Raw genomic sequence first — 26069 nt, 5'->3', positions numbered from 1 at the left:
CTGTCTGTGGGAGACGACGAGGCTCTTGTTGCCTTCCCCGTGGTATCGCCATTCATTCTCATCCATTTTCTCCGCTTCCATCCCCCAGCCAATGGCCCCTCCGTTTTGGTTTCCGGCAAGGCGAGCGGGCGGTCGTCGTCGCCGCCTCCTGCTGCTGCTGCTGCTTCTCGCCGCTTCTTCTCCCTCAGCTCCGGCCTCCGTTTTCACCCCGTCCCACTGCGCGCGCGGCCTCCCGCCCACAAGTCCCTACACAGCGATGAGGCGCAGCCTCTCCGGACAACGCGCTCAACGAAGCCGACCACCTGGTTGTTTCCCAGCCCACACTAGCGTCCTCGCCCGGATCGGAACAGGAAGTTCCACCTTCCGCCTTGGGGCACGCGGAGGTCACCCACCCGAGAAAATAATATACTGTATAGGTTTGTATGGGGGGCGGGACTTCCTTAACCGGCCCTATTTAATGGGGGCATCAGCCTCAGCTCCTATTCTTCCCGCAAGGCTACGGCTGTAGCAAGCGCCATCTTTATTTCTGGCAAGTTCGGGAAGAGGTTCGTCACCCTTGACCGGGAAGACCCTGGGCATGCGCGGGAGCCTTAGCGCGGTTCATAGGTGTGCGTGTGTGATATATGATAAGGAAGAGCGGCGGCAAGCTGGTTTTGGCGGTTTGTTCAGAGGCCGCCGTCCCTTCTAAACCGGCTTCAGGAATTGATTGCAAAATGGTCGCCTCTTCTTATATATATAATTTTAACCACATGGCCTACATTTTAGGATTGTAGACAGACTCTGGCTTTGATTAGCATCGGAGGTAGACAGGAGTCTGCTCGCTATTGTATTCATTTATTTAAATAAATATTCTGCCCCCTACCCTGGAGGCTTGGAGTATGTAATAACATGTTAAAAACGAAATTAAAATATCCAGTTGCACACTAGTTAAAATAATTATTTAGTCATTTGCATATTTAAAAGGCTTCCAGCCCACATTTCAGAGGCCCCTGCCCTCACACGGCAGTTTGGTACCCTCCAGGTAGGGCTGTGAAAGACCTGGTTGAAACCATGTTTCAGTTGCTGCTGGTCAGGGTAAGATAGTACTGTACTCAGCTAGATGGACAATGTTTCTGACTCAGGTATAGGGCAGCTTCTTGCAGTCCTGGCTTACAGCATTTAGGAGCATATTAAGCAGCCTTAGGCAAAATCAGAAATTTGGTCTATCAATATTGTTGACTCCAGCAGCAATGCTATGATGCCTTAAGTGAGATCTTTTCCCCAGCTGTGATGGCTGTTGCATACATACAACAATGGCATCACAGGATTTTGAGGTGGCAGAGTGGACTGTTAGCGATTCAGGCTGCAGTTCCTGCACTGCAGAAGTGAAGAACATTTTTGCATAAACACTCTGCAAATGAAAGACTACTACTTAGGAGAAAGGTTCTGCCACAGCCCCCTCCCTCCCTGTTGTGCCAATGTGAACACTACTGAGCTAGATGAACCAATGCTCTGACTTTGTATGAGGCAGCTCTCTATGTTCCTAGTTTTCCTTCAGCATTGAGGCTTTCCATGGGGGATTATTTTTTTTTTTTTTAAAAAGGATTCCCCCACCTGCAGTATGAACCGTTCAAGGGAGGTGCAGTAGCTTAGTGACAGACTAAGCACTTTGCATGTAGAAAGTCCCATGTTCAGTCCTAGGCATATCCAGGAAGGGGTGAGAAAGCATTTGCTAAAACTAACAAGCACACAGCAAAGACATTGCGTGCTAAGAGTTAGATCCAAAAGAGGTAAGCACCTCCTACAGCCAGAACCAAGATAGGTAACTTACAGCTCAGAAGCTGAAACTTGGAGTGTTAAACCTGTAGAAGATTAGTTTTTAGCTTTGCTCTATCAAAGCAGGTTTGAGGTGCCACAGTAAACTGTAACCAGAAACCTAGATTAAATGCCATTTAATGGTAAATCCTGTCTTAACTAAACTTTTGTGTCATTAAGCATATGGATGGGGTGATTCAGTAGACACTGTGTACTTAGGCTTTCAATAAGGTCCCTTCCCAAAGATTCGTGAATAATAGTCATGGAATAAATAGAGATAACTGGTTAATGATCCATAAGAGGACAAGGAAGAGGAAACAGAGAGTGGGGATAAACGGACAGTTAGCACAATGGAGGAGTGTAAGTAGTAGGGTTCCCAAATGATCAGCTTTGGGACATGTGCCTTTAACATGTTCATAAATGTCTTGAAGGCAAGCAATAAAGTGACCAGGCTTGATCATGCCACCAAATTGTGTAGGGTCGCAAAAACAAAAAAGGTTTGTGAAAACTTCCAAAAGAATAGTTTAATAGTTTTAACTTGTTGAAACACAGACCTTGGGCTAGAAACTACAGGTTTCTGGAGATGAGGTCAATTGTTTGTTCTAAGGAAAAATGTTACACAACTGCTACCCTTTCCTAGATCTATAAATCCATGCATTGTGACTCACTTCCTGGAATGGAGAATAATGCAATGTAATGTTGAAACTTGGGAATACTGGTATGTCGTCATGCTTTTAGACCTGACTCCAGCAACAGCTTAGTAAATTATTTGCGTTAAGTTTGCATGCATACGAGTGTGAAATGTCCTGAAACGTGCATTTGTCAAAGACTTTAAATTATTTTAAGACTAATACTTTATTTATTTTGTCATTTATTTGAAAATATTTCCTTCTCACCCTTCCTCACAGTGAGCCCAAAGCCAGGGCACAACAAAACAGAAATAAAATAAAATGTAACAGTAATGTAATTGCTGGGATAGCTCATTTGGTAGAGTGTGAGACTCTTAATCTCTTTGAGCAAAAGATTCCCTTCCAACTGTACTATTATTTGATTTAATTTGAATTACAGCACTTGGGAACTTCTCAGGAAATATTTTCAGTCCAATAGTTCTGTAATGGTAAGGATCAGCAACTATAAGCTCCCTAGTTGGAAGATGGAGTGGAGGTCTTGCCACTTGGGTCAAAAATCCCAGATGAAGGCATTGCAACTTGGAGAACTCAGGAAATGTCAAGCCTTGATTTCTTGAGGAACAGCCCTAATGGCTTCTGATAAGTGCCTAACCCTTGGCTCCCCAGACCAGTAGTTCCCTTCCTCCCTTGCCCTTGTTCCTTTCCACTCTCCTTTTATTCTAACATCCTCATGTTTCCCTAGCCAAATCTCCTGTCTCTTGCATCTCTCTTTACTAGTTCTTTGCAGTGCCTAGCTTTTTAATTACCTTCCCCCTACCCTCTCTTCGCAACTTCCCGCTATCTCTTACCTAGCTGCTCACCTTTCATTCAGCAACCCTCTCTAACATCCAGCTAGGATATACGTAAATGCCTTCTGGCTGGAATGTAGTCATGCCCCCCCTCATTTTCCAAAAGGAAACACAGACCCATGGTGCCTGGGTGCTTGGAGCTTGGGGTGACTTTACGACATATTTTATTTTACACATATATGCAACCTGGGCCTGTGATGGAGGGGCTCACACCATTAACACTCCAAGAGAGTTCTGCTTCTCCCATAGCCTTGGATTTAAACAGGCACCAGTCACAGCTCTTTCTCTGCTTCTAGCTTGCTGCATTTAACAGTGTCACCTTTTTCCCTGAGTTCACATCCTAGCCAACTGCAATCCTAAGTAACTGCTCTCCTTCAAAACTCTGGCCTTTATCCAGCTAAGAAACTCAGAGCTGGAGGAGGGTCCCCTCTCTCTGACTTTCCTAATGGCCCATTACCTTTACTTTGTCTTTGGTTAATGGCTAATCTCCCGTCTTCCCGTATTTTAATACTTCACTAAATCCAGCGTCTGTCACCAGGTGAATACTCCAAGCATTGATTAAATTCTGATACCTACTAGACCCAAGAATTTAAGGCACCCTGTAAATTCATAATATTATTATCATAACTCAGTACACCAGATTCTCACTTAGCATGAGGGAAACCTAGCACAAAATTCCAAGCAGTTTGCACAGAAATGACACAGTCACCCATTTTGATCTACCATGGCGTCTCTGCTGCACTTTTTAAATTTTGCTGTAGTTGTTGACTCTGCAGGTATAACAGAGTCTAGATTGACATTGTTGGCAATATTGTTTGAAAATTTAGTTTTACATAGCCATAACATAATCTTCACCCGACTTGGCCAGATGCCTGAATGCCTTGATGAGGCAACCTTCAGAAAATGGCCTGTGCACTACAGCCGTTCATTATTTAAATGTTTTAAATATTAAATTTGGAAAAACTTAAGGCTAATTAAGAAAATGTGTTGTGTTTGCTGTTGTTGTTGTGTTTTGCAAGAGAGATGCAAGCCAGGAAAACATATTTTTTTAAAAAAAATTAATGGCATAAAGGAAGCCAGTGTATTCTTTCTTTGTTTTGTAGTTGAGGGAGAATAATTTAATGCAGTGAATGGTGTTTGTGTCACGAACTAAGGCTGGATATTTTTGGCACCACATCAATGACTTGTATGTTTCTATTTTTAAAAGAGCTGATTGTTTCCAAAGAATGCTGGACCCCTTGGGTTATATTACAGAATGGGGTAATAAAACCTGCAGTCAGCTGATGTAATGTGCCACTTTGCAATTTAGTCTTAAATGGAATGGCTCCAAAAGGTTTGGGAATGTACAGTTCTGATCACATTGCTGCTCTAGGGACACCATGTATCTAGAAATGAGATTTATTGAATATTACAGTCAGAACACTCCCAAAGTGACTAATATGAATTAAGGCTCTGAAACATAAATGCATCTAAATGCATCTGTATAAATCCTAATGCTGCCAATGACATTTGCACACATAATAATATTTCTTGGACTGAAGGTGTCTCTTTACATTCACAGTAGTCTTCAATCACCTGAGCAGGAGACCAGCACAATGCTTTGAAATGTGAGTCAGGATTTTCAGAGCTGTGTTTCCGGGGAATTTAGTGTTGTTACCCATAAACCAGCAGTCCTGCCTTCTTCCCGAAATAGTAAAAAGCAAAATGATTGGGTCAGGTTCCTTGTGAGAAGAGAGCCTTTTGGTTTTCTTGTTGCACGTCCTCCCACTACCAAAAGAGGTTTGGTCATTCCCTTCCTAAGGTGGAACTGTCGCTGATTACTATTAGGCAGGCAACAAAACAAATAAAATAATATTATAAAGACAGATGAAAGCAGGAAATTTAATTCTGAGACTGAGAAAGAGATCTTCAGAAAGATGCTTAAACCTTAGGAATTTAGCAGCACACACAGCAAACCTTTGTACATCCTTGACATTAAGTTAAACTATCAGTTCAGACTCCTTTTATTTGTATGGGTTCTGTAGCTTCTCATACCATACATTGCTTGCAGAGGAATATACCCTACTTTGCATCAAGCAGAGTAAACAGACTAGTCACAACCTTCCCAGGGTCAATAGCCCAACCCAAGGTACTGTGCTTCCTTGGGTACTAAGATAATTGAGCCTGAAGATTGTTAAAGAAGTCTCTCTGATAAATGGGAATCTGCAGTTCAGATAATGTTTAGATAACAGCAGAGAACCCGCACAAGCAACGCTGACACAAAACCTCACATATATTAAGTAAAATAGAAACATCAACACCAGACTCCACCCCCACTCTTCTTCCCCCCCTCCACCTCTTTCCCCCTATTCTTCCTAATGTCTCAACAAATGAAACCAATTTGTTTTTGTTGTTGTTGTTGTTGTTTTTAAAGTGTTACGTGGGGGGGGGAAATACGAGAGAGAGACATTGCACATACCTTTGTCAATCAAGAAAATCCTTAATAAAAATACATTTAAAAAAAAGATAATGTTTAGATTTGATTGCATCTCTAATCTACCTATATGAAAGAATTTCATAAGGCTTATCTACAAACAGTGAACTGTCTCGGATAAATTCAAAGTTTGCAGCAGAAGAACCACAGAACACTAGTCCCTAAAATGTTTAGTTTGCTTCTCAGAGGATCTGTAGAACACATTTTTTTCCTAACCAATTTTATAACCAAAATGCCCTTCTCCTTGTAATAAAGGGGTGGTAAAATGCTTACAAATTATGTTAGTGTTACTTTGCCATGTTTGTGTCTTATATTCCTGACGTGGAAAGCACTGGAACATTCACCTATAAAACAAACAAACAAAAAAATACATTGGCTCTTCACCCCACATCTCATTTGTCCTCAGGCTGGAAAGAAGGAAAGCTTTTAAAACGTCAATTAGATTGATGTTTTGAGCATAGGATATACATGACAGCATGCTTTACTGTGTGTTTTTAGAAGAAAACTAAGGACGAAGCTGACCTTATCCATTTTATTCTCTTTCACAGCTCCTTGTTTACTGTTCCTCCCTTATTAACTCAAGCCCAGGGTGCTAGGGACAGTGGCAAGACCACATGTTCAAATCACATCTAAAGAAAGGCAAGAGGGACCAATGGTACCAAATAGTATGGGAAACAGCCTTATTAGAAAAATTGACCAATAAACTGAAACCGACATGGGGACAAATAGAAGAAGACGCCTTCACCCCGGTATGGCTCCCTTTTTTCACATACACAGCCCAACAAGACAACGACAAGAACCCACTAACCTGATTCAAAAACACCCACCCACACCACTCACACATGAAAATAAAGTTCACCACAGCCAGTCGCAACCAAACAACCACACCCTAGGCCAACCCCAACCTCTCTCACCACCAAAGGAACACAAGCGAATAGCAAAGAGAACCTGCACAAGCGACGCTGACACAAAACCCCACACATACATTAAGTAAAATGGAAACATCGCCCCCGACCCCACCACACTCCCATGGCCCTCTCCACCTCTTCCCCCCTTTTCTTCCTAATGTAACACTAATGTCTCAACAAATGAAACTGATCTGTATAAAATGTAACTTGAAAAAAAGAGACATTGCACATACTTTTGTAAACCAAGAAATCTTTAATAAAAAATATGTTAAAAAAAAAGAAAGGCAAGAGGGATGGGGTTGGATTGCTCTGTTACTGTGTTTTGCTCATGCCCCGTTAGCCTCTCTTTATTAACCAAGTCCAGAAAACCCGACAGGACAGCAATCCTTCTTATGCTGACGGTTTCCAAATCTGATTTTAATCCTTGTCCACTACCCAGTCTTGCCAACCATTCCTCCAGCAGGACCTGTAGAATGGTAGCAGAGTTTCACCTAACATGTCAAGGCTGCTTAGAAAGTGGTACATCATAAACTGGTCCAAGTTCAAATCCCCAGCTGTGACTATCTAGCACCTCTTTCTTCGGCATGTCTATCTTATTTGCTGTCCAAATCCCATATTCTGGCAGTACTGCTAGACTAGTGCAGAATGCTCACATACATTCCAGTGTCATGGTAACCATGAATGGTGTTAAAATACTGTCTTTTTAGACCAAAAAAGTCAAAATGGAAGCCCTAATGATCATTTTGCTCATGTCCTTTCTTACCCACTCTTCTCTGCCACTTGGAGGATATTCTTTTACTGCCACGTACCTTATTCTTTTGTGCGGAGATAGTTGATGACTCATGACATGACATCTCGTAGAGCGACCTTTTTGCTCCTTCTGAATGTACTAAACTCTTGCCTGTAGTCTGGTCATATCTGCCATGTTATACTCACTTCCTCTAGCTTTCCTTACTGCAGTACTTCCCATATTAATTCAATTCAGTTTGTCTGTATGAAAATACTGAAATCTTCACCTGTTCTTTTAATCACATCACACACTACCCTTCATTGTCTGTTGCTCTCTTCATCCATTTCGCATTTAATGTTGTCAGCTACTGTTGCGAGGTCTTTTCTCTCATTTCCTCTTATTACTCTTTTTATTTCTAATGCATCATGCAAGCACTAGGCCTGTACCTGTCATGTTATTTCCTCTACCAACCTACTTCAGATATTTAATTTTTCTCATTTCTCCCACCTCTTTCTTGTCTGTCTTAAGACAAATGTACATGTTCAGCAATAAACACAGTACAACCATACTTGTTGTTTAGTCGTTTAGTCGTGTCCAACTCTTCATGACCCCATGGACCAGAGCACACCAGGCACTTCTGTCTTCACAACCGTACTGGGGTTATATAAATTCAGTGTGCTGTAGGGGATTGCATTATTAGATATCATCTATATAAAAGAAAATTGGTGCCCATAAAATGAATGGTAAGGGAGAGAAGGGTTGTAGCATGCCTAGGTTTATACACAAAGAATTGCTTTGTTTGAATTTTAATTTTTAACCTGTGGGACATTGAAACTACTGAACTCTTCATGCATTCTGGAACAGCATTTGTGTATGTGTATGCCACTACTGCTATTTTTCATATATAAAAATCCATTATACCATGCACACAACACAGAAATAAGACAGCCTGCTACAATATGCATGTTAAACATAATGTAGCAGCAGTATTTTGAAATGTTTAAAATGTTCAGTGAGCATAATTGCATTCCTTAATGACAACTTTCCACAGCTTTCCTCAATTCTCATTAGTTGTGGCTTGGAGGACAAGGAAAAAGCTATGATGTTGTGTCACACATGACATTATGAAATGTTAAAAAAGAAGAGGAAGGAGAAATACAGGGGGCGGCGGCAGCCAGAAACCAACTTTTAACATCTAGTTCTGGTCTAATCCTGAGCCACACAATGAGTCAGGATGTGTATGCTCTTATCAAGGACTCTATTTTGTGAATACAATTGCATGGAAAAAGACTGAAGTTGTGTTCTTACTTGAAACTAAAACTATTTGTGATAACAGTGATATAAGAGAGATCTTGTATTTGTAAATAGAATTCTGGCTTTACCAAGTATGTTGACAAATTAGATCCATGTCTAGAAACAAGCCCATTTGACGCAATGCAGAAAAGAGATCTACTACATGCAGCCCAACCCTATCCACATTTAGTTTGAAGTAGGTCCAATATATTCCTTAGCACTTAATTCCAAAGAAGTGTAGTAATGATTCTGTCTGTTAAATTAATAGTAAACTGGTAAAATGAGGAAAACTTTGCATTGCTTAAACATAATGTAACTCTTTTTATTTTTATATAATTTTTATTGATTTTAACATATAAATTATAAAATGTACCACAAAACTTATCACTTATACAATCTGTTTAGACCTCCACCAGCAACTCTGATGATCCACCATTTTAACCACTTATGCATTTCTTAACTTTATATTGCCTTTACATTTCTTAACAGATCACCCTTTCCCTATCCATTTTTGCAATACTTCCAATAATACTCCTCACAAAACTTCTTGCAAACCTACAAACGTCGTCTGATCTTCACTAATACTTTTCAGATAGTCCGTAAATTTACTCCAGTCTTTTGTGAATTTCTGGTCCCGCAGGTTTCGAATCCTTCCTGTTAGTTTATCTAAACATAATGTAACTCAGTTCATTCTTCCACCCACCTCTGCATGTTTTAAAAAAACAAATTTTCTGCTCACTTATTTTGCTGGAAACAGTGTAAGTAATAGATTAGCATCCTTTGAGGTTGTTTTTCCTATGCATTAATTAGTTTATTATGTATACACAAACAAACAAACAAACAAACAAACAAACAAACACATTGTTATGTACACACACATTCTCCCCCTTTCTGTGTTTTGACAAACTATTTATTAATTGTAGTTTGTTTATTTAGTAGAAGATACTAGTAAGAAAAGCATTTTCTTACATGGGATATGTGGGTGGGCATGAGAGAGATGTCAATATTCTGGCAGAGCCCTACTCAGGCATAGGTTTAGTATTAAACTGCACCATCTAGTGGTTGAAATAATATTGGGCCTCTTTTATAAAATGTTTTTCAGCTTCCTCCTCTCATGGTTACTTGCTTAAGGCATGTTATTTACATGTTATTTAAATGCAATAGAGATGGGGCTGGAGCTTTTAAATTTCCTGGGATATGCTGGCATTATTCTCAGAAGTAGATCATCATTACTATTTGCTAGAATCATGGATTTTGAACAGGTTTTGAAGTGTGAAATCATAAAACATGAAAAACCTTGATTTTTAAACATTCTGTCCGTAATAGCAATTCCGTTCACACTTTTTGCACACAGAAAACTTAAAAGTGTACAATATTGTGCAAGCAACATGTCAGCTATTTGGCTGTTGAGCATCCAGTTCAAATTATATGTAAGATATCTCGTTTTATTGTTTGTTATTGTGCTGTATGGGGCTGATGGGAGATACCATCCGAAACAAATGGAGGTCAACATTTTGGCTAAGGGAGCCCAATTGCCTAAGGTAATATTCACACTGTAAATGATATTTATTGGAAATAAAGCTCAAAACGACTAAAGGTTCAGCATATCTTGGTGACTGCCTCTTCTCATAGAAGCTGTTGGAGTCTTCAAACACAGATGGGGAACCTGTGGTCATCCAGAGGTTGTTGGATTACAGCTTTCGTCAGCTCTGACCATTGGCCCTGCTGACTGAGACGGGGAGAGGGAGTAGTATTTGGAGGGGCCAAAGTCCAGCGGGACTGCACATCCTTTGCGTGCAAATGGCTAGCCTTGGCATCTGCAGGCAGGGCTGGGAAAGATGATTATCTGAATTCCTGGTGAGCTGCTGCCCATGTAAACAATACTGTGCTAGATGGATCAATTGTCTGATTCAATATAAAGCAATGTTCTGCGTTCACATGCAGCAGTATATCTCCAAATACTAGTTACAGTGTTACCTCGGGTTACATACGCTTCAGGTTACATACGCTTTAGGTTACAGACTCCGCTAACCCAGAAATAGTACCTCAGGTTATGAACTTTGCTTCAGGATGAGAACAGAAATCGTGCTCCGGCGGCTCAGTGGCACCAGGAGGCCCCATTAGCTAAAGTGGTGCTTCAGGTTAAGAACGGACCTCTGGAACGAATTACGTACTTAACCCGAGGTACCACTGTACTGGGAATCACAGGTGGGGAGGTCGCTGTTACACACAGTTCCCGTTTGCACAGTGGTATAGCATGGGTTTCCAGGGCTCAGGGAAAGGAAAGTATTGTGCTCCCTAACCAGCAACTCCATGCAGTGCTGCTGCTGCCAGCGCTGCATGTGGGGACACCGTGCGGCCAAGAGATAGATACAAGGGCCCATCCTCTCAATAGCTTCTGCTCGGCCTGCTGCTCAGATGGGGCAGGTGGGTGGCATGGAAAGCACCTCCAGTCGGGGAGGCAGCTGCAGAAGCACACCTCTAATTTTTTTGTGCTTGGGGTAATTGTCCTGGTAGGCCTCCCCACCATGCTATGCCTCTGCATTTGCAAGTTTCCCCTGGTCATCTGGTTGGCCTCTGTGAGAACAGGATGCCCAGGGGTGCCAACTTGAATAAAATATGGGGGCAGGTAAGCCCTGTCCCACATAATCACATGATGCGGTGCCCGCACACTATTTGAATGGGAATGCCCATCAACTTTGGGGGGTCTGGCTCCCTCAAATATTTTATTGGGGGGCCGAAGACCCCTCAGCTCCTATGAAGATGCTGGACTAGATTGGGGCTTGGGTCTGATGCAGCAGGGCTGTTGATATGGAGCTGCATTTGAGAAGTTGTGGAAGAGCTGCAGGCACAATCAGAATACAGTGGTACCTCGGGTTACATACGCTTCAGGTTACATACGCTTCAGGTTACAGACTCCACTAACCCAGAAATAGTGCTTCAGGTTAAGAACTTTGCTTCAGGATGAGAACAGAAATTGTGCTCCGGCGGCACGGCGGCAGCAGGAGGCCCCATTAGCTAAAGTGGTGCTTCAGGTTAAGAACAGTTTCAGGTTAAGAACGGACGTCCGGAACGCATTAAGTAGTTAACCCGAGGTACCACTGTACTATGTTCCCTCAGGGGTCAGTTATACTAACTACACTACCTCAGCCTCGACTTGCCTGCTTTTTTACTTCCATTCAGTCAACATGGTAGCACTGTCTGACAGCTTCCTGCTTCTCAATGTCAGTGTTGCCATTGTAGAACTCAGCAGGGAGCAGGATGGAGACAGCAACTAGAATCAGCTAGCTCTGCCTGTGACTGGGTCTGGCCCCACCTACTGCTAGCCTTCCTCCCTTCCGCCCTCCTAATCCCAGTGGGGACCAGCCGCCATGGCCTCCCACATAGTTCTTACCTTTTTCCCTCTGAGGGCTCCCATGCATCAACTCAGACAGGGAAAACTGTGCCTGTTGCTTCTCTCTCACACAACTTTGCTGGGACCAAGGTTGACAGCATGCTTCTGTCAGCACTCATTCCACCACAGGGATTGTTCCGGAAAAGCTGTGACTGTTTTAGTTGTGTCTCTGGTATTGCAATGGCTAGCATATTCCCATTCCTGGCCAGTAGCCCATTCCATTTCTGATGTCTTCACAAGGGAACACAAAGTGGTTTCGCCATGGCCGCAAGCCCCCAAGGCTTTATTTTTTCCTAGCCTTTCCATTGGAGTGATGATCTGACACCCACTTGTGAAATGAACCAAGCAGTGCTGTAGTCAATAAGAAGCTTTGTGGGGAAATAATCATTTGAGATTTTATAAGCAACTTGTGATTGGATAGGATGAAGGGGGCTTAATAAAGGCCATAATAAAGCAGACTGTTGGCAGGGTGAGGTTGTTAACCTGTGCATAAATCATAATGATTGTGATTCGTACCAAACTGCCTTTGGTAAAACAGAAAAAGGAAAGTCAATGTTTTGTTTATTTTTATTTATTTATTTGATTTCTAAACCCACCCTTCATCATAAGATCTTAGGGTGGTTCACAGAATATGTATTGTTGGTGCTTTAGCCTAAATGTCCCAAAGACACGTCTGAACTTCCAAACATTTTGCTTGGCTCTGCCCCCACTTGCCCTACAGCACATATATAATAGTAATTTTCTGAACAGTTTGAACACTATATTTAAAAAGAATTCAGAGCAAAGGAAACCCAGTCTTGTTCCAGAAAAGAAATAATAACTATTCATAGAATGAGGAGCTGTACCATTCATTTTACTGCACGTGCGCTTAAAAAGAAAGCATGTGTGGAAAAAATAAATGTATACCTTTAAAATTGCTTAAAGAAATTTTACTAAGAGTAAAAGAAGAAAGGGGGTGGGGAGAGATTTCTTGATAGAATTAGATGCCTGATTTTATCCCCGTGCCACATCACAGAGGAACCAGGAAATTGTTCTTCATAGAGAACAATGAAAATATTTGTCATGAAATCAGCTACATCCCTTTCATTCTTTATGCAGTGGTGGCAAGATTCAGCTTCTCACTATCAGCCTACATGATGGTAATTTTATTGCTGTTTTTATTCACCACCTTCTTTCAAAATGCTACTGACAAAAATGATTTCTGTGAATTGGCAATCAAGAATAATGCACAAAGCGGATCAGTAATTGCTGAACGCTAAGACTCCTTGCTGTGACATAATTCTCACTGTTTATTACTATGTTTTCTTTTCATGCTGATTAAAAGTGCTTTATTTTCAGTGTGTTGTACATACTGACTTCTTTCATGGTCCTTCGCTAGATGTTTTTCACTGGGTAGAAGTAAAGACATCTGATATGCCATCCATTGTTTCCTTTTTCTTTCAAGAAAGCCAATTGATTAAATTGAAAATAATATTCTGCTTCAATTTTTATTTTATTTTTTAAAAATTTACATACTGGCTTCCTACTGGCTAAATGATGTGGCCTATGGAATCTTGTGCCAAGCTAACTGATTGGCTGAGGTCATAGAATAATAGAGTTGGAATAGACCACAAGGGCCATCGAGTCCAACCCCCTGCCAAGCAGGAAACACCATCAGAGCACTCCTGACATATGGTTGTCAAGCCTCTGCTTAAAGACTTCCAAAGAAGGAGACTCCACCACACTCCTTGGCAGCAAATTCCACTGTCGAACAGCTCTTACTGTCAGGAAGTTCTTCCTAATGTTTAGGTGGAATCTTCTTTCTTGTAGTTTGGATCCATTGCTCCGTGTCTGCTTCTCGGGAGCAGCAGAAAACAACCTTTCTCCCTCCTCTATATTACATCCTTTTATATATTTGAACATGGCTATCATATCACCCCTTAACCTCCTCTTCTCCAGGCTAAACATGCCCAGCTCCCTTAGCCGTTCCTCATAAGGCATCGTTTCCAGACCTTTGACCATTTTGGTTGCCCTCCTCTGGACACGTTCCAGTTTGTCAGTGTCCTTCTTGAAATGTGGTGCCCAGAACTGGACACAGTACTCCAGGTGAGGTCTGACCAGAGCAGAATACAGTGGCACTATTACTTCCCTTGATCTAGATGCTATACTCCTATTGATGCAGCCCAGAATTGCATTGGCTTTTTTAGCTTTTTTGAGGTTTTTTAATAGGTTTGAGGTTTTTTGAGGTTTTTTAATATGCCACATTTCCACAGTGAGCTGTGCCCAAAGCAGCTTTAAAAAATTGCTTATCAAAGGGTGGAGGCCTAGAAGTCAGTTTACAACACATATCAATAAATTCAAATGGGACAAAAATCATTTAGCAAACATAGCATAAATTCAGTATTACAAAATAAATAATCTGGACTTAAATACATAAGCAGAGAGCTCAGAAAGAAAATAACAAATGATAAAGTTCCAGCTGCTAGCACAGGTCAAAGGAGCCTCAGGCACTTGACATACATACCGTAAACCTCTGCATAAACATTAACATTTCCAAGCACTGGAAAATGTGAAATTTAGTGCACAAGAAACAAGAAGCTGGAAACCATGGGGCCCATTTAGTGATAACAAACTCTAGCTTCCCTCTCTTAATTCGGTACACCTTCCCAGTCCTAACAGAACATCATGAAAATCAGATTTACATTTTTCTAAATTTATGGTTCTACAAGACAATTTGGGATTCTGCAAATTGGGGGTTCCACAAGGCAAGATTACCAGTGCAATCCTATATATGTCTGTGAAGAAGTTAAGTCCATTAGACTTATTCCCAAGTAAGAGTGTACAGAATTGCAGCCAAAAGCATATGGTATATTGATACAAAACAGTTCAATGTCTCAAACAAGGACTTTCAGAATGGTAGAAAAATGGTTATGAGTAATATATACAAGGAGTTCCTTTAAAAGAGATTTTCTTCAGACACTATAGGAAACAAATCATACGCTTTGCAAATAAAACTAAAATGGACGTTAAGTCAAAGGGAATAAAGGACACAGATGCGTAAAGACTTTTATTTAGGTCACTGGGCTGGTGAAGTGCACCCGCTGCAGTCAATGCAGTCATATTCAATATAATTAGTCTAGCACATGTACCGAGTGGGGGACGTTCTGCTCAACAGAACAGTCATTCAACGCAGCAATTGAAAAAAGGGTTTGGGCCTCGCTGATGTTTTCAGTAATATTTCATCAGCCCAGGAACAGATGCAGCTGCAGTAAAGACAAACACATTAGAGGATAAAAACAGGAGGACAAACCACAAGAGACTCTGGGTTACAATGATAAGGCAGCTGTTTTGTAAAATAATATGTTTAATGCTGCTGCGGAAATTCACAAATTCAGGTCAAATATAGAGGTGGTGAGTAGACTTTAAAAATTCTACCACCCTTATCCAAACCCATAATGGTTTTGTCAAACATGCTTTGCATAATTATCTCAAGTTTCAGTGGTTTTTTTGCAACCTTTAAATGCTCGTTTAAACATGCTTTCTGTATTTTATTCCATGTCTGTTTGTGCGAACCATCTCACAGTCTGCATATTTTGGTACAAACAATAAAATACTAATGTACAGCAGAAATGCATCTTACACAATAAGTGTTCCTATGAATGGAGCCCCTGTTTCACCTCAAGCAAGCAACATATATGCATCACATGCCAGGATTTACTTGCAATCACTTGGTAACAATCAGCTGTACACAGAGCTCCAATGAGCTCTGACAGGTCAGAATCTTTAAATCTAAGGCTGTATCTGTGGTTTGAATAAACAGAGCTAGGAATGGAACCCTAGAGGATTTGAAACCAGTCCTGCGTTTAGGATAGATCATTATCCAACAAGACTAAGACCAATACTAATTTTGGTTTTATTCCTGTTAAGGCAGATAATGGGATTTAGATTTACGGTACTTTATAGGGTCTATAATGGAAGGCAGGTAAGGAGGTGAAGACTTTTATAAAGCTTGTGTTCTGTGTTTTGGATCTCATGATCAGGCACAGGCAAGCATGGACACACACACACTCAAACTCCTGCTTGGCTGCTCCCTTTATGTGAGCAGGGAAATGAATCAGAAAGCTATAGTTAAGCATAGCTCCTCAATATGTGGGAAGTGGGAACTATAGGTAAAGGTAAAGGGACCCCTGACCATTAGGTCCAGTCGTGGGCGACTCTGGGGTTGCGGCACTCATCTCACTTTATTGGCCAAGGGAGCCAGTGTACAGCTTCCGGGTCATGTGGCCAGCATGACTAAGCCACTTCTGGCGAACCAGAGCAGCGCACGGAAACACCATTTACCTTTCCGCCGGAGCAGTACCTATTTATCTACTTGCACTTTGACTTGCTTTTGAACTGCTAGGTTGGCAGGAGCAGGGACCGAGCAGCGGGAGGTCACCCCGTTGCGGGGATTTGAACCGCCAACCTTCTGATTGGCAAGCCCTGGGCTCTGTGCTTTAGACCACAGCGCCACCTGCGTCCCAGGAACTATAATTAACAGCTCCCAAACAAGCCAGAATTTGGAAGCTAGATGTGTTTGTGAGCAGGGTAGGTGAGGGAGGGACTGCTAACCATCTTCTCTTTGTCATAAGGACAGGCATCCCAGTAGTAGTTTTTAATCAGCAACTCCAACTATTCTCAGGATTGGTTAAAGGTGTTAGCAAATGACTGAGTTTTAAACATGTTTCCGATGATTAATCCCATGAGACACAAAGACAACAATGTGATTGATACAGCTCTGATGACTAATTTTAAAAAATGTCAAGATGCTGTCTAGTCATGTGGGAGTGTTGCCATATTGTCTGGGAATCCTGGAAGACCTACTCCCTGCCTTGCAGCCCTTTCCCACTTGGCCAGGGAGGGTGAAGTCCTGACTGACTCCAGCTACAAAAGCTGAGGCTGCAGAAGAGACTATTGGGCTGGGGTATTGTTTGGGGGGTTTTGCTGGGGAGTTGTTGCTGTTATTGATATTATTTTTTGTATATTTATTTTAGATCTATGATTTATGTGGAAATTGTTCTATTTGTTTGTGTCTTTTTGATGTGTTTTATTTATTTCACAAACAAAAATGGCCCTATAAGGCCTTCAGACAAAACTCAGAAATGTGTTCATGCACCAGTCACTCTTGTTGCATTCCATTTAATTTCACAATTTGTCTCTTGCTGTCATAGTACTATTTTTTTGGGCCAATATAATGCTGAATTTGCACAATTTCACCCATGTCACCAAAAATAGATAACATAAGAACATAACAGCCCTGCTGTTATGCTGGACATGGGCATAACAATTAGGAACAGTGGATGTGAAGATAACAGTGATTATGATGACTGATCATATGGTAGTCTGTTTCTTTGCTAAAAACTCTATCAACTCTGTTGTGTAGGCATCTCTGCATGTACATCAAAAGTTCACTTTTTCGAGTGGTCACAACAGAGAACGCTTTAAATACATACAGCTTATTTATATTGTTTATTTGTTTATGTATTTATTTAATATTTTTACCTGCCTTCCATTCCAAAGGCCCTCAGTGTAGCTCACAACATAATTTTCAACAACCTACAAGATACACTTAATAATAAAATAATATCCAAGAACAGAAACAAAAAATTGACAGGCTACAGCAGAAGCATAAAACAACCAAAAAGGGAATAACAAAGATGCAACATAACAAAAAGGTCTTAATATTCCATCTTAATGCCAATAGTTAGGGGACCAATCAGAATGCTCAGAGGAGGGAAGTCCACAATCTGGACACCACTATGGAGAAAGCCAAATCCTGTGTCCAGGTCAATCAAATGTCCAACTACAATGCACTCAGAGCAAGACTCTCAGTGAGCAATAAATACTGTTAGGTAGGAGAAACTTAGTCACCCGCTTCTCCATGGCACATCCGCCACAAGTGAATGTGAAAGATCGGCTTAATTAAATGCTACCAAGTGTTTTTTTATATATATTTCTCAAAAGTTATCAATTAAAAAATCCTGCTGCATTAGCTGAGGCAAGGGGTTCAGACATCAAAATCACAGCATTGTGTTGTTAGGGTGAGTTCAGGAAGCTAATTGTGTCTCTGTGGGGACAAGGAAAGGCAGAGGTCAAAAGCACTTTCTGGGAGTTACGCCTGCTTTCTGCAAATCTATTTTATAGTAAATGAGAATGAGAAATAGGTGTAACCTAGACCTGAAACAGGAAGAATAATGCATGGGTTGTAGAGAATGGCATTGGCTCCAAGTTTTGAGGGGCCTTGAGGGGCCATCTCCTCAATGAAGCCCACAGTGCCTGTTTACTTGCAGTCTGCCTCTGGGCAAATTGGGGAGAGGGGGAAAGCCCAGGGCAGCTGAAAGATGCTGGTTTATCTCCTCCCTTTTGCATGCTCATGAAAGGCATGTGAACAGGCAGTGAAAGCACAGCAAGGAGGAAGAGAAGCAGGAGGCTTGGAGGGTCAACTGTGGTCCCCTTGCAGGGCTGTGCACCTTGACAGGTCTCAAATGATGCTTAGCCCTGATGCCAGCCTTGGCAGAGAACAAAGTAGCTACCAAGAGATTCAGACTACCTAATACAGAGATATTAACTTGGTTTGTCATACAGCTAAGCGTTCCATGCTTTGAATTGCATGCAGTTATTTTCCATGGAATCCCAGCAACTGCATTAGGATCTACCCAAATATGACTTTTTTAAAAAACAGGTTATTGCAGAAAAAAAGATACTTCATAGTTTCTGTTGACTGAGTGCCCGCCCGCCCTTTCTGCTTTTACCTTTTGAGATCTAGTGTTTCTTACTGTGTAATCCTTAGTCATGTCAAGCCAGTCATTTTCAATTGCAAAAGAGCTACTTGCATCCAACATCCAGTTATATTGTGGAACTTCCAAATTCTTTTATCGTCAGTATGGTGGAAGCAAAAACAGCAGCAAGAAAAACAAAACATCTAAGGCAGCAGATACTAATGGTATAGTGGACACCCCAGGAATATGTTGGGCTTTATATTGTAGCATAGTTGCTGTTTTAAAAAAACACAAACACCCACACCCTTGTTACTTTCCACCATATGTAAAACATCTCCAGCTTTTTTCACGTTGGTTGTTTGGTCTAGCTTTTACGTTTGGGTTTTATTCCTTTCTCCTGGACTTTTCTGTTGGCTGACATTCAATGACGACTGTCCACTCATAGATGGCAGCAGTCTCATTAGCAGAATGGGGAAGGGGGGTCATTTTTGTGACACTCACCCCCTTTCATCTCTAGCCCTCTGGAACTGTTTTATTTATCATTATTTCATACAATGTCTATATTGATTGATTGAAAAAAAAACCCTCAAGCAGTTTGCAAAAAAGAAAACCGTAAAATTATTGTTAAAAAAACTATTTAAAGCATTTTTTAAAATGTAATCAGCAATAAACTTAAAACAGATTAAAAATGTAATCAACGATAAACTTAAAACACACATCAAAATTCTAGATATCTGGACCGACTTTTAGATGCATCAGGGTGCTGCAGACGGTGGGAAGAGTATCGTCAGAAATGGCCTTCCTTGTTTGGAAAATGACCTTGTTCTGCTGGCAGATTCCTTTTTTCAGTGGACAGTCATAAGTGGGTGTCACCTAATAAATATTTAAATTACAGCATTTCTCTGGTTTTGGGTGTAGATTTTACAAGATAGATCATAAAGACTAATAATTATGTTGTAAGTATTACCATCACTTATTTTCACATAATATTTTTTCACACTATCATTTCTGTCAGAACTGATCTTGTTTTTATTTCTGTAATTTTATGCAAGTTTTTATATAAGTAGATAGGTAGATTTAAATATGTCATTGTACCATATCTTTCCCCCAACACTTGTGTGTATTAAACAAACCTGAGTTGGCCTAATGAAGTAGTTTATAATTATACTACATTAGCTTTTTAAAAGGGTGCTTTTACTAGAATTATATCTACAATAACACTAGCAGAGAAATTCTAGTGATAGTGCAATCCTATACATATTTACTAAGAGTATCACTATATTCAATGGGACTTACTCTAAGAGTATTGCAGTACGAAGGAACTAATATAGAACATTGCATTACAACACATAATGTTTGAAGACAAATAGGTATCTAATTCAGAAAAAAGTCTTACACTTAGGGAAGTACATTGAATACATAGCACTTTTTGGTGTCTCAAGGCTAAAATCAAACATAAATAATGATTATATGGAATTCCATGCTGCTGTGTAACATATATATATTTCAAACCCTAGTTAAGACCAGTCTTAAGGTTATACATTCTTATAAATTTGACAGAACTTCCTAGAAACTCATACGTATTATGAAGTGAAATCCTCTATACCCATATAGGATGAAATCCAATTTGTCCATTGATTTTAACGGGTCTTCTGTGAGTATGACTAATGTTGGTTATCTCCCATTTGGTTATCTCCCATTGATAGCATGTGTACCTTTTACATGCACATTTACAACATACTGGTAATAAATATTACAAACACAAGACGGTAGTCAACTAAATAAATGCCTAAGGGACACAATTTTCACTTGCGCCAACAGGAATTTCCTCACCTCTGCCTCCCGTGCACACACCTTGCATGGTCTCCAATTCTGCTTCAGAGGGTTGGGGGAACTCCCAGAACATATTTTGGGGGCACACAGGGGAGGGGGTGTATTTGTGGCACAAGGAGATATCCTTGCGCTAATGGAAAGCTTGCCTTCGCACTATGTTGAACTCCACCCATAATTTTTTGTGACTCTTCAGCTGCCGATGCAAGTTTTCCACTGAATTTGATGGAACTTACTTCTAAGTACAGTGGTACCACGAGTTACATACGCTTCAGGTTACAGACGCCACTAACCGAGAAATATTACCTCAGGTTAAGAACTTTGCTTCAGGATGAGACCAGAAATCATGCTCTGGCGGTGCAGCAGCAGGAGGCCCCATTAGCTAAAGTGGTGCTTCAGGTTTTCAGGTTAAGAACAGTTTCGAGTTAAGAACAGACCTCTGGAACGAATTAAGTACTTAACCGGAGGTACCACTGTAGGCATGTATAAGATTGTACTGCAACATTTTGCCTTGCACCGAATTAGGTAACAATCCAGCTCTCCTTACGTACAGTAACAGATCTGTTGCTTTGTAACTCACATTTGAAATCATTTTGCCAAGAACAGTCTCCTGGGTTTAGCCAATGATCCATCTAGTTCAGCATCCTGTTCTCACAGTGGCCAATGGACACCTATGGGAAGACCACAAGTAGGACTTCTCTAATCCTGCTGTTTCCAGCTGATATTCTGAACCGCACTACTTCTATCAGTAATGATAGAACAAAGTCTTATCCTTCATGGATCTGTCTATGAGAGCATAAGAAAGCATTTGGGAAGTAATTGTAAAATGTTCAGAGTCTTGGTATCAGAAGATTGCCTTGATGTTACTTAAAATTCAAATTTCTTGATTTTCTGTGTATTAATACCTGTATCTAATAGAAAAACTGTTGTTACTGCCAATCAGTATTCTTGGTTTTAGGTACAGTTGTACCTCTGGTTACGTACTTAATTCGTTCCGGAGGTCCGTTCTTAACCTGAAACTGTTCTTAACCTGAAGCACCACTTTAACTAATGGGACCTCCTGCCGCCAGCACGCCGCCAGAGCACAATTTCAGTTCTTATCCTGAAGCAAAGTTCTTAACCTGAAGCACTATTTCTGGGTTAGCGGAGTCTGTAATCTGAAGCGTATGTAACCTGAAGCGTATGTAACCTGAAGTACCACTGTATATAAAAAGCAAGGCTCACAGCTTCAAGCATTATATTGGAAATATGCTCCAACAAGAAATGTTTCCAACCTATAGGTCACTCACTAACATTTATTCAGAAGCCTAAAATGAAATTGCGGGGGGCGGGCGCAGGAGCGACAGCTGAGGTGAGAAAGCAGTCAGAGCTGCAGGCAATATGACCACCAGACAGAATCATTGGGACTGAGATGTACTTGGAAGCTGGAAGAGAGACTTTGACAAGGCTTACATGGTTCTGGGGCAGTTCTTAGTGCTAAAGGACAAGGACCTCTTCTGTGAATGGCTGAAGGACATGTGTGGCACCAATGCCAAGCAATCCAGAGACTGTTACGGCTGCCTGAAGGGCGAGATTTTTCTTGTGAGTGACGTTGGCCAAAGCCTGGTGGATGCCGTTAGGGCTTTTGTAGTTGAATAGATTGTCCCTTCCCGTCTCTCCTAGCACCTACTCTTTATAAACCTTCCAGAATCTACATGGGCTGCTGTGGGCTCTTGCTCCCAACACTGGTATGCGGGGAAGCCATGGCTGCCTTTTAATGTAACAGAATCTTTGTTCCTCCAGGGAGAGGGTTGAGAAACATCCAATGTTCTAATGTGGTTTTTTTTAATGTGGCTTTGATAGCACCTCCCCCCATAGGCCACCCAACTCCAGAAGCAGACCTGCCTAACAGTAATAGAGGTTCCCCTGCTCCCTTTGAGCTCCAGTTAGACTGAGGTTTACCTGTCTAAAAACAAAAGATGTATTAGGATTATTATTTTTCTGTTTTCTCTCCAGTGTCTGGTCCTCACCATAACTTGCATGCGACTTGGTTCATTGGCAAGAACCAAAAATCATTGCAATACAATAAAAATCAGCAGTGTTAACTAAATAAAAATAAAATGATTTTCAGTAAGTTTTGTTTTTTATCTTTTCAGTAAGTTTTGTTTTGTTATCAATGCACAGAATTGTTAACTGAAGTTCCAGTCCAAAGTCTTCCTACTGAGAAGCCCCACTGAATTCACTGGGCTTTGTCGTCAGCTAACAAGAGATAATTGAACCAATCTCTTGAAATATATTATTCAGAAGCAGACTTTATTCATTGTGTATTTTGAAATGTTACATTCTAAGTTTTAAAAATAGCTTTTATTGGAACTCTTACTTAAAACAGCCATTAGATTCCCGTAATCAAATGTTAAACTTTAAAAAGTTTTCCTACTCCCACTACCTTTTCGGCCAAGTTGGAAGTATCACTTTGAATTTGCCCAGACATGCCCCCTTAACTTTCTCTTTTACCATGCTAATGTGATATTTTGCTAGGTTTGTTGATGTGCTAATAGTCTACATTGCTCTCTTTCAGGAACTACTAAGAATTCCACTTAGCATGACCAAAGGCCATGAAGCAGCATGCTAACATTAAATTTGCACCCTAATCCCAAAAACTTTATATGAAAATAACTCCTACTGAAATGAATGGAAGTTCCACAAAAAGTGTTTGGGATCAAGACAATAATTTCCATTTAGGGCAGCAGATTCCTAGATTCAGGATATTCTAGAAAAGCTTTAACAACAACAATTACTGTACATTCTGTAATGTACATACTGTACTCATTAGATTATTTCACTGTGATGTTATATAAACCAAAATATGTTTCTGTTTTAACTGACCCATTTTTATCTAATATTATTGGTGTACTGTAAATAGATGTTTTAAAAGGTATTTTATTGGGCAAGTGGGAAAGAACTATGGAGTAAATTTCTAGAACTTTACTTCGAAGAAATTTGATTCCATGCATGACAGCTGTTTGGGAATAAAAAGCTGGCCTGGATATTTACATTAGACAATTCATATTTGTTCTGTTCAGCTGTGTTTATGATCCTGAAATAGTCTGCGCTGCCAAGTCACTAGAGAGGTTTAAAAATTCCAGTTGGTCAGAGTTTCTAATTCCCACCACCCACATTGCCTCCTCCCTATGCCCCCCCTCCAATTATTGCTCAATAAATGCAGAGGTGGTAGGGGATAGCTACTGCGAACTAAAAGCCATTGTTAAAAAAAAAAAGATTTAAATTAATTTCATTTTTATTACAAATAGCCAAGGATTTTTTTCCAAAATATAAATCTGTAAAACAATCATCTTGACTGTACAATTTCATTTACAGTATACAATCCAGAAAAAGTACACAGTTAAAGAACTGTTTTTATACATTAGCCCTTGGCCACAAAACAAAGAATTTGGCAGTACTACTACAACTTTAATGACTATGGGGTGAAAATCAACATATCAATTACATCATCTAACTTCATTATCAAAGCGGGATACATACATACATCATTGTACAGGGAATGTTAATTTTTTTAACTGGAAACTGTCATCATGTTGTAGTTTTTGGAAGGGCTGGCTCTGCCAATTCTCCACTCCTCTTTACAGCTGCTCATGCTCTCAAGAGCTTTGGCATTCTTCACTGCTGGCTGAGGGCCTTCATAGAGGACACAGATCGACCCATCTTCTCCGATGCGATAGGACACCTCAAAGGGGTCGATCCAAAGAGTTAATTCGCTGGGCAGGAGCTGGAAGAGTCTCTCGTGGCTTAGTCCGATCATACCCGCTGCCTTTCCTATCAAGGGGTCCATCTTGTGATTGATCCTAATGCAGCGGTATCCTGAGCCTTTGGAAGGCATCAGGGGGAACCAGTGGTGCTTATAATGGTCTGCAGAGGGTGGGGGGAACAAAGGAAAGAGGAAGAAGAGTTACAGCCTCTGGCACACAGTCCCCGTCCTTCAGCTGTCTTGCCTGAAGAGGGATTCAAAACACAGAGAAGAGGAGAAAACGACAAAAGGGGGGGGGGGGAGAGCCTGTTTAGAAACACAAATAACGAGGACCTCAGTACTGTTATCACTGAAAGTAAAGGAGGGCTGCCAAGGAGACAGGTCGCCAGCCTCCTCCTCCAAGTCGGAGAGGCTCAAACTGAGGCGAATTTAAGCTCCTTAATCGTTGAGAAGTGGGGGTTTTTGTTGGGGGGGAGGGGGGAAAGGAGAAAGGAAAAGTGGTCCATAAGTACCCCATAGCAGGGACTGTTAGGAGTTGGGGAAAGATATTTCGAAATCCAACCCGGGTATTGGGGCGGGGGGGAGGAGAAAAGCGACGAGAGGCTGCTCTGTTCCTGGGGGGGGGCTCTTTCTTTTTTTGGGGGGTGGCTTCCTCTTTGTGGCAGGAGGGAGGCATCGACTCCCCTACCCCCCGCGTGCGACGGCTGAGGGGTCGTCGGGGCTCTTTTTCTTCAACTCGCCCATCACCATCGTCGTCGTCGTCGTCAACAACAACAACAACGGCGCAGGGGGGGAGAGGGGAGGGAGGTTTGGGAGTCATGGGGGCGCCCCTATCCTCCGCCGCCTCACCTCGCAGCGCCTCCTGGAGGGACTCGCTGAAGCAGCGCAACTCCTCGTCGCCGATGCCGCCGGGCGTCCGGAGGAGGCGGGTGATGAAGCCTGCAGCCGAAGAGATCTCCGTCTTCATGGCCCTCCACAGTTCCCTCGCGGCCTCACTCGGTCCTTATCTTTCCCCACACTCTCTGTGTGTGCGCGCGCAGGGGGGGGATGGGGTGGGGGGTTGGCTTCGTTGCTGCGGGAGGCTGCGGAGGAGCTGAGGGAGATAAGCGGGGGCTGTTGCGAGGTGCCGATCCGCGCTGCCGACTCTCCCTTGCTGCTGCCGCCACCCACTCAGCGCTGCCGCAGCTGCGCGAGGAGTAAACAGATCGAGACGCACAGACAAGAGGCGGCCTTTTCCCCCCCACCCACCGCCGCCACACTCAGCGGGAGGGGCCGGGACACCGGGCAGCCAATGACGCCGCGCCCCCCCAGCCGCTACATCACAGAAACCGGGCGTTCCGCGTCGCCGACGCCGAGCCGCCCCTCCGGATTGGGCGACGGGTGGACATTTCAACCTCCTGATTGGCCGGCGGGCAACGAGGAAGTCGGTGGAAGGTGGCGGTTGACGGAGTCTCTCCTTCCCCCTCTCCTCCTCCGCTCCCACTCCCCCCCCCGCAACTCCGCGCAGCAGGAAAAGTTTGGGAGGGGGCGGGCCTGGTTTTCTACCAATGGGAGAAGCGCGGAAGGGGCAAGTTTATTTGTTCCTTGCGTCAGTCTGGCGGCGCCTCTTGAGTCAGCCGCTGGCGGGGGTGGGATGAGGGAGCGGAGAGGCTGGAAGGGAGGGGGAGGGAGACTGCTGATCCTTTTGG

General features: G+C 42.0%; 2 protein-coding genes and 1 long non-coding RNA gene across 3 annotated transcripts in view; all 3 read right to left on the bottom strand.

The window, feature by feature from the left end:
- The window catches only part of IPPK (inositol-pentakisphosphate 2-kinase), a 35694-nt gene extending 30166 nt beyond the window's left edge, over nucleotides 1-5528 (bottom strand). The window contains exon 1 of the mRNA XM_083726824.1: nucleotides 1-5528. Within this exon, the coding sequence (XP_083582950.1) occupies nucleotides 1-81 (81 nt within the window). The 5' untranslated portion in view covers nucleotides 82-5528.
- Nucleotides 5529-15102: 9574 nt separating this feature from the next.
- On the bottom strand, nucleotides 15103-19455 carry LOC310838602. The gene is made up of 2 exons (XR_014561072.1): nucleotides 18840-19455; nucleotides 15103-15311 (listed from the first exon to the last, which is right to left on the bottom strand). It is a non-coding gene; the product is annotated as an uncharacterized lncRNA (long non-coding RNA).
- Nucleotides 19456-23895: 4440 nt separating this feature from the next.
- Nucleotides 23896-25722, bottom strand: LOC310838601 (protein BTG1-like). Its single transcript, XM_083726119.1, has 2 exons — nucleotides 25231-25722; nucleotides 23896-24542 (listed from the first exon to the last, which is right to left on the bottom strand). Exons 1-2 carry the CDS (start codon nucleotides 25346-25348, stop codon nucleotides 24190-24192), a joined length of 471 nt encoding a protein of 156 aa, XP_083582245.1. The 5' UTR covers nucleotides 25349-25722; the 3' UTR covers nucleotides 23896-24189.
- Nucleotides 25723-26069: the final 347 nt, after the last annotated feature.

The sequence above is a fragment of the Podarcis gaigeae genome (genome assembly GCF_964106915.1).
Source record: "Podarcis gaigeae genome assembly, chromosome: 2".
Classification (NCBI taxonomy): Eukaryota; Metazoa; Chordata; class Lepidosauria; order Squamata; family Lacertidae; genus Podarcis; species Podarcis gaigeae.
Note: the sequence above shows the minus strand (reverse complement) of the source record. Positions and strands in the feature narration are given on the sequence as shown.